We start from the raw sequence: 9,729 nt of genomic DNA, 5'->3' as shown, positions 1-9,729 counted from the left end.
ATACATAGAAAATATTGTAAATTTAATATAGTATAGGGCTTGGCTTAATTGCTAAGGTGTTTGCTCTCCATCTTAAATTCTCAAGTTTGAATCCCTTTAAAAGCATGTTAGTTTTTTTCCTCTGCCATTAGTTATAGTAACTTATATGCAAAACCTTGTGAACTATTAACAAATGAGGGGATTATTGGAGATTAAATTTATTAAATTAAATTAAAATTATAAAAAAATTAATAAAATGAATAAATATCAAGGATCAAATATGTAATTGTGCCTATTTTATTAACTGTGTAGTCAACACTTCTGTTAAATATTAACGACTAGTAGCTTGATTGAATGAATTTAAATAGTTGGATGATCGGATTGACAAAATTTCAAAACTGGTGGTAAAAATGAAAAGAAGTAATAATTAAGTAGTTAATGGTATAGTTTACCATATTAAAAAAACTACATAAATTGATTACAATTGAAAATATTATCAAGAATATGACTATTTTGGTTATATAGAATAACATTTTAAGTTGAACCCAAAATGTTATCTCCTCTATAATATTTTTTTTAATATTTTCAATTATTAAATTTATATACTTTTTTAATTGTAAACAGTAAAATTACTTCAATGTAATATTTTCAGTTACAACTAAAAATATTATAAATTTATATAACTTTTAGATTAAATATAATAATCTAGATTAAAAATTATCTTAAATTAATTGTCGAGGGAAGTGGAATGTAGGCAAAGATGACTTAGAAATTTGTAAGTGGCATTTAATGGGCATATGGAATTTAGCAAGTACGGGCAAGTTTGCTCAAGAAGGATGATGTTCAATCGGTCGGTTCGGTTAACTGACTAAATCGAACTTTTAAAATTTTATTAATTAAAATATTTTTCATTTTAATTGTTAATTAAATTAAAAACTCTTCAAAAATAATTAACCTAACCGAATAAAGTTCGGTTAATCAATCGGTTAACCTGGTTAACCAAAATTTTAAATAACATATATTAAATATTTAATATTTTTGGCTACTTCGGTTTGTCCGGTCGATTGATTCGGTTAAAACCGAAATTTAAACACTCCTAAAGCTATTAATATATAAATAATATTTTAAATATTTAAAAATTTCAGTTAATTCATTCATTTCGAACCGGATTAACCTATAACCGAACTTTAAAATAATAATTAACCATTAGAACTTAAAATTAACCGACCAATTAACCGATTTTTTTTTATTCAGTCGGTTTAATCTGTTAACCGAAATTTTGAACACCCATGAGAATGTATGCAGAACGATGCGTTCCTAATCAAGTTGGGAGCATAGCTTTGTGACGAATCCGGTTCTTTGGGCCAGTATAATGCGCGCGAAGTATAAAATCAAGTAATCCGTGCCGAATACGCTTGAGGCGAGGAGGGGTCCTTTATTTGGAAATCCTTGGCGTGGATTTGGCCTCATATCTGCGGCAATATTGACTAGTCGTAGGAGATGGTGGTCGTGCTCTTTTCTGGTTTGATGCTTGGATCCCAGACCAGGACATTCTTGCTGAGCTAGTATCCCCGAACCAGATTGTCTTTCTCCAGGCTGTCGTAAGGGATTTCATTACAAACGAGGGAGGCTGGAACATTGAGCTTCTCAGTCATGTCCTCGATGAGGACTTGCTCCAATGGATAGTGGACATGCCGTGCCTGAGAGAGGATGTTTGGGCGGATAAACCTGTTCGGCGTTTGGACCAAGTTAACGAGTACATTGTTCGTTCGGCATTTCGAATGCTCCAGAATGATGATAATATTGTTACGGATAACCGCTGGAAGCTGACTTGGCAATTTGATGGTCCCCAAGGCGTCAAACAAATACTCTGGACGGCGTTACACCAAAGCTAATGACCACTGCTGAGCGGAACAGGCGCGGGATTACGGACGATCCGAGCTGTCCAAGTTGCGGCTCTACCGAAGAAACTATGCTTCGTGTGTTCCGTGACTGCTATCAAGCATGAGATCAACTGATTCCGGATCAACTTAAAATGCATTTATTTTCTTCTTTAACTTTACTGGACTGGCTGAATCTAAATCTTTGTACCTTTGCCGGGATTCGGACTGAAGCCTGGCATTGGTGACATTTATTTGGCATTATCATATGGAAGTTATGGAAGAATCGGAACGAGTTTGTTTTCCATCGGAAGGTTCGGGCAGCAGTGGACACAATTCAAGAGGCCAAAGCTTGGGCGGGGACAGTTATGAAAGCGATTCAAAGCAAAGCACACAGTGCCTCGGCCAATATGCGGACAACTTGGAAACTGCCACCTCCAGGGTTCTTCAAGCTTAATACGGATGGTGCCGTCAATCCCTCGTCGATGCGAGCCTCAAGTGGGGGAGTTATTCGGAGCACCAATGGCGACTAGGTTAAAGGCTTCGCCAGGAAGATTGGCTGCACCAACATTCTGCAGTCGGAACTCTTAGCAATTCTTACAGGCCTCCACCTTGTTTGGGAGCATGGAATTCGCTTGCTTGAGGTGGAGACGGACAATGCAGCAGCTATTCGCCTCATTAACTTCACAAATACTACTCATGATTCGGCCGTTGTTCTCAGGATAAGAAGATATATATATATGTGTGTGTGTGTGTAGGAACTGGAACCTTCGGTTCACACACATTCCCCAAACGGCAAACTGCCTTGCAGACAAAATGGCGGGACTCGGCCCCACCTTGTCGTTTGAGACGGTGGTATTCCAACACCCTCCACCTGAAAGCTTGGAGATCTTTAATACTGAATGTAGACCTACCACCGAGACTGCAGTGGTTTTCTTTTCTTACAAAAAAAAATATTTTTCATATAAGGCTTCTATCATACTTCATCCGTCTCATAAAAGACTTCTCTTATTGATTTTTAAAAAATTAAAATTTTTAAAGTTTAATTTTAATTATCTTAAATATTGTAAATAATTAAATTTTGTAAAATATATATTTAAAAACTAATTAATTGAAGGTTTTTAAAATATATTTTAATATATTTTTATCAATAATAATTTTAAATAATAATTAATCAAAATTTAAAAAAAAACAAAAATCAATAATAAATATCTTGTATAGGACGGACAGAGTAGTATTTTATCATATTATTTCTTAAACTAAGGTTATTATTATAATGATAAGAGAAGAGGCTGGGAACACCATTTTTCAACTTTTTTGAGGAAGACTCATGGATCAAAATGTATTATCTCCATCACTGACCTTTTTTCTTTGTTTTATATTTTCATGGATGTTATTTGGGAAAACTAAAGACGCCTGACAATTCACGCGACTTTGACAAGGAAAACTTTATACGGTGAAATATTTTTTCTCGTCTTACATGTGCAAATTTCCCAGCAAATGCGTTGTTCTTCGTCCAACTTCCCTCATATTTATGTAGAAAATATTTTTTTTTCTTGGAGAATTCCACGTTGTGGGCAGAGGCTTTTTGTGAGGAACCGCAGACGGTTGAGGTGGTTATTCCCATCATTTCTGTTCTATCATGTTCAACTTTCATGGTTTAATACATTAATCAAATAATTTCAATTTCAATAATTAAAAGGATAATTATTATCTTTTTAAATTCGAACAATAACAACTGTAAAATATTTGAGTTTTCAGCTTTTACGATCACCCTAAATTAATAAAAAAACACTCTATATTTTAATAAATTTAAAATCAGATTTGTAAAAAATAATTAATTTTCATTCCCATTATAGATTTTACTTCTCTTGTTTTAATTGAAACATTCATCATGTCTAACTCCAATATTTTGCGTTTTAATTTTAAAAGACAGTATGTCGTCGCACTAGAAAAGCTTTCTCGTAAGATGAGTTCTTTTTCAGTTTACAAAAACCTAAACATAGGTTACGAAATCAAATACATTGGCATATTACTCAACACTACAACAAACAGTATGAATCAAGTCCGAAAAAGCATTTATCATCCCTAAATAAAACATGATTAAATTCCAAACCCTTTTTTCACATAAAAATATACAAACTAACTTTACATAATATACATTCGCCAGAAGCTAAACATGTAGAATGAATACACAGAAGGAATAAAAGAATGAAATTCTCTCTAAAAGTCTTAACCTATGCCTTTAGGGTCCTATATAGATATTACTATTTTGGTTTGGTTTTGATTATGAGAAAGGATACAATCTTGCATATTTTGAACTCGATGGCAAAGTCGGAGGACTACATTTTTCTACTATGGACTCTTCTCCTTCTCACCGTAAAAATCTGTGATGAAAAACAAGACTTAAGATGCTACACATCCAACGTGCTTAGCATTAGCATTAGCATCAGCAGCAAGTAAAAATTCATGCAACGTTACCATGACTCTTCCTTTTTTTATGCCTAAAGTACCCATATCAAACATAATAGGGCATAGGAATCAGATACTCGAGTCAATGTAACTTAGAGTTCATGTCAGCCATATGATGCAAATATAGCATATGGAAATGAGAGCTCCAGACTAAATAAATATCAACTATATGATTGCTTACTTGATATTGATTTCCATGGGTTGATTTGCTTCGTCTTGGATCCGTGGTTTGTGATCCAGGGACTCCACCAAAGTGTCTTTGAATGACATCTTGTACATGATTGTAAATGCTGTATACCATAGAACCAAAATGACCATGTCAAAGACAATACACTTGAGCTTAGTTCAAACAGGAGATGGTATATCATCAGGGGAAAACAAGTCAGAAGTTTGAGAGCAATCAAAAGAGAATTATCCCAAAGAACTCACAAATGAATAGTGTGGACTGGTATATCAAAACGATCATATGGTGAAATTAATCGGAGAATAATATATCCATATTGATGAATAGCCCATGTGATAGGGAACTCTAAAAGTTTATTTTGCAAGGAAGACTTGCAAAGCAATTTTTAGGGTGGTAACAGATTACTCTATGAGGGAAATTTGCAAAGGTATATTTTCATTCTCATCATAGTTGAACCCAAGGTATGTAATGAAGAACAAACAGTTAAAAAACATATGGATGCGTGGATGTATGTAATGGAGAACACTCCATCTAATGAGTTAAGTAGGAATGGTGAAAAACACCATCTCATAGATGGAACGGTAATTGGGGGAACCCGGGCAATAATACTTCAAGCTTAATGCCTAACACTCGTTCTCTAGTTAAATTTAAAAGAGAGTGAACTAATTATCTGATATAATAGATCAGGATAAATTAAAAAATGTGATAAACCTTAGGCGATGTCTGTTGCAGGCTGTGAAGAAAGCAACAAATCCATTTAATATACTTCTGACAGCACGAAAAACCTGAAAATGACCAAAAAAATCAAGTATAATAAACATAAAGACATTTATAAAGTTACAGTGATGTCTTCTAACCTGGGAAAAAAGGTCATTCCAGAGTGAACGCCATACAGAGACCTCATATGTGCTGGTTACTGTAGCTTCAGAAGCTGAAGAAGCAAGTCGAATTATGCTACTTAATGACCTCCATATATCTCCAACCAAATCAAAGATGAAGCCAGACACGGAAGCCACAAAACTGGCCAAGAAAAGGACCAGGCGTATTGGGGCATATAATATTTCCCAAAGAACCAAAAATATAGGATAAAAGACAGAAGTCACTGTAGTAGCATGAAATAAGAAGAAAAAAAATTAATATATTAAAATCCAAGCCCTTAAATAAGGAAATAGCTAAAGGAACGATCTGATGACTTACCCATGTTCCAGAGAACTGAGCCAATAAACCATATAGGCATCAGTAGAACCTCTATGACAGTCTCCACTAGACTGCATAGAAAACTAATCACAATCCATATGGATGAAAATAAGCTTTCCAATAGTTCACTCAACAAACTCCAAATTGGCAAAAGGAAGTCCCACAACCCCATAAATGGTTCTGCCAGTGGCAAATAAAGAAAAGAGAAAAATGATCGAATAGCACTTGTAGCCGTCAAAATCCACTCAACAGCCTTCTGAAAGTTATGTAGAAATAGCATAGTTCCCAAGTACTTGATCCTTGACACCATCTCCCAGGTTTCTATCCAATGAAAAAGTGGCCCACATAAACGAGAAGCAGTTGCTTTAAGAACAGGGACATTTTTGTACAAATCATAAAATCCTATTAAAACAGTAGTGAATGAAATCAGAACATATAAAGCTCGAGCAAGAGGGCACATCCATGGGCGATAGGTATGGCAGAAGCCAGGATAAGATTGAAGGAAGATGACCCAAGATGGAAGACCCGCTTCTAGTAAACGAAGTAACCTCAGATCAGGAATTATTATTTGCTTTAATTTAAATGGGAGATCTCTATCATCAAATCTAAAAAAAATAAGAACATCCCAATACTCTGTAGCTTCGACTATGTTTTCGTTAGAGTTGTCCAATAAGTTTCTAGCTTGCTCTCGGCGTTCCTCACAATAGACATCAACTTCACGTCCAGTACTAATTGCCCTAGTTACTTTCCTTCGCTTATAAGGTCCAGTAGGAGGAGGAGTGTGTGGCTCAAATGTTTCGCAGTCCATGGTCGCAGGGTGTAGCCTGAAATTGCCACAATGATCATGGAGGAAGTTTTCCTCAATGCTGTAACTATCACAGATATATTCTTCGTCGTTCAAAGGGATCGACCTAGGAAAATCTTGTTCAGCATCAAAGAAGACGTCTCCTAAAAATCATCCAGATTAAATACTATATCAGCAAAGCAAATTATCGTATTGATAGGGAGGAAATAGAGAGAAAATGGTTAGGCTTCTAAGGGTTATCATGTGGTAAACAGAAAAATTGACATGCAGTGAACATCATCTCCAATATAACCACACCTTTTGAACAATATAAGTGAGTTTACCACATGATAGCCTTTAGAAGGCTAACCACTCATTAAACAATATAAATGAGACTAAAATATCCATATTGCACCAGTAAGTCCAACCAGTAGGACTGGAAGCCATAGGTCTAACTGTTTCAACCTCCGTTCTAGTTTCCCTAATATTGGTCTATGTCTAGCCCTTGTATAACTCATAACAGCTAGGAATTTTGGGTATTAACAATATATTTGTCCTTAAAAAACAATATTTTTTTGTTCAAAGGGAACAGAGCATAGTAAATGATAGGGAAGCTAATAAGAACAAATGAGCAAACTCTCTTTCACCTTGATAGGGAACAGAGAATGCAGTGGAGCAAAGAAGAGAAGTTATGAGCTAATATTACCAAAAACATAGAATTTGACTTGCCATAAAATTATCAAGATACACATTGAACAGTCTATCTTTATTGTATTTTGTAAATTATTTATAGGCTTCACCCAGTGAGACATAAAGTGATCAAGTATTCTTTACTATTAAGAACACTAATGTTATTGCGAACAGTGGCGGATCCAAAGCATCCCGAGGCACATGCCCACCCTGAAATCCGATTTTTCTTTGATTAGTTACCTATTTTATTGATGGTGCCCACACTGAAATTTTATTTGTGCCCACCCCATTCAAAAATTTTGAGTTAACATATGTGTGCCCACCCTCAAAATTATTTCTGGATCCGCCACTGCTTGCTAACATGCATCTCTAGTTTAGAATTTCTAACTTCATAACAGGTAACTCTGTTCAACTCGAGAATCATAAAGAAATATTACGGAAAAAACATACCAGTTGATAAATTCAGGTATTCTATCAGACGCTGCTGCTCCAAGAATGTTCCAGAGAACCATGAAGATATACAATTTGCTGCTTGATCAATGCTGTCAAATTCCCATCTTCGCATAAATTTAGCCTCTACGGCTAGAGAGGTATCCGTCTGAAAATGCGAAGAAAAGTTGTGAACACCAAGACCTTGAAGGTGAATCACAAACAAACAAATATATATATATATATATATATATGTACGTATTTATACTGAGCACATACAAAAACAAATACCTGAAGTTCATTCAAGTAGTTAAGACCTCGAACATTGGACCATGAAACTTCAAATACAATGAAGCCATACAATGTCTGATGCAGCTCGCTGCTAAGAAGAGAAGAGGTTCTCAGCTTCTTAACAGGTAGCAAAATCCTCTTTCTAGACAACATTACAGCATCAATCAAAGAGAACCATCTTTCAAACTTCTTGGCATCTTTAGCATTTGATTTGGAAGAAGCTTGTTTTCCATCCTTTCTTTCCCTACGACCTTTGGTGTTAGCAAAAGGAGATAACCTGGACTGAAAAAGGTAAATAGATATAAGATCACTCAAATTCATTATAATCTTCTTACAATGAACTGACCTTTTTTTAGAAAGAAGAAAAAAAAGAAGTGTAGATACATTCAAAAGATCAAAAGACAAAAAGGTGTTCTCAACAACCTTGGTAACCATTAATTGCCACAAGTGAGCTGGGCGTGAATCTAAGTCCCTGAGCCATGGCCGGTTGTCCACCAAAATGTAGAGTTTGTTACTTTCAAGGGACAAGAAAAGGCTAAGATCCGAAAGATAAGACTGCAAGTCTCTGCAATCAGACATTAAACAAAAAAATCGTATAATGCCAAAAAAAAATTTAAAAAAAAACTGACAAATAGCTCTGTGATTCAGATATTTTCCCTAAAGCAGATGTTAACCGACTTTTTTGTTTTCTAATAATAAAAGCAAATACCGAAAAAGAGCATCGAAATATGGTCTCAAAATATAGGAAAAACATGCATCTGTATACAACACTCAATACGAGTCCATGAAAATAGTCAACATATTGAAACCCTATTCAGATTAAGCATACAGATAGTAACAGTAAAAATAAATAAAGAATACCCGATCTGGAGACTGGTTAAAGGAAAAACAGAGCGTCCTTCATCGTGTTTCCCCATCAAAATTAAGCTCTAAGCACTGTTTTAATTTCAAATTGCATCAAACCACAGCTTGAAAATTGACATATACGATTTTTTTCTAAACATATCATTAATAGCCAAAAAAATAAACATTATATATATACATTTAAAAAAGAAAAGGGAAAATAAAGCTTGAAGAAAGGAATTCCATGAAAATGGAAGAGAGAAAAAGAAGGAAGCAACAAAAGTCTTCTAACTTCATAACAAAAAAAAATTAAATAGGGGCAAAAAGAAGATGAAACTGTTGTGTATTTAATGAAAGGAACTAAAATTGTTGAGAGGGAAAGACTTTGGTTGGCTTGGAAAGCGTGATCAAGGAAGGAAGGTAAGATTCCACACGTTAACACCACGTCTAACACTATTATTGGATGTGAGCTACAGAGGCAACTAGAAAGATTGAGAAGGAGAAGGGTAAAGTAGGAAATTATGGGAGGAGATTATGGAGATTTGATCTGATGTGTGCCTCACGCGCCATGAAATCGATTTGTTTGTCGTTTTATCCACATCCGAAGAGAAGAGGCGAGGACGATAAAAGAAGGATTGAAGAACAAAATACGACGGAGACCTACGATGTACTACGGGCTTATTTATCTTTAATATTTCCATCTTAATTTTGTTGTACTTTGTATTTAAGATAAACCAAAGTAAATTACCAAACTAAACCTCATAACTTAAAAACTAATACAAATTAATCATATAATTGCGATAGATTTTATTTTAATTATTAACTTTTAAATTTTGTTGATTAAATTATTTAATTATTTAAAATTAATGTAAATATATTATTATTATTGTCATCATTATTTACGTATTAAACTTATTTGGTTTTAATTTTAATTTATTCAATAAATTTAATTATATAAGACTTTATATAAAATAAGTGTC

The 9,729-nt window shown here is 34.4% G+C and overlaps 1 protein-coding gene across 1 annotated transcript; it reads right to left on the bottom strand.

Moving 5' to 3' along the window:
* Positions 1–3,962: 3,962 nt before the first annotated feature.
* LOC120209910 lies at positions 3,963–9,224 on the bottom strand. Its single transcript, XM_039208793.1, has 10 exons — positions 8,978–9,224; positions 8,768–8,844; positions 8,330–8,471; positions 7,907–8,188; positions 7,637–7,784; positions 5,713–6,660; positions 5,373–5,617; positions 5,227–5,300; positions 4,513–4,621; positions 3,963–4,246 (listed from the first exon to the last, which is right to left on the bottom strand). Exons 2-10 carry the CDS (start codon positions 8,821–8,823, stop codon positions 4,202–4,204), a joined length of 2,049 nt encoding a protein of 682 aa, XP_039064724.1. The 5' UTR covers positions 8,824–8,844; positions 8,978–9,224; the 3' UTR covers positions 3,963–4,201.
* Positions 9,225–9,729: the final 505 nt, after the last annotated feature.

This window comes from Hibiscus syriacus, unplaced genomic scaffold (genome assembly GCF_006381635.1).
Source record: "Hibiscus syriacus cultivar Baekdansim isolate YM2019G1 unplaced genomic scaffold, ASM638163v2 tig00020837_pilon, whole genome shotgun sequence".
Taxonomy (NCBI): domain Eukaryota; kingdom Viridiplantae; phylum Streptophyta; class Magnoliopsida; order Malvales; family Malvaceae; genus Hibiscus; species Hibiscus syriacus.
The sequence above is the reverse complement of the archived record's forward strand: the minus strand, read 5'-3'. Positions and strand labels throughout refer to the sequence as shown.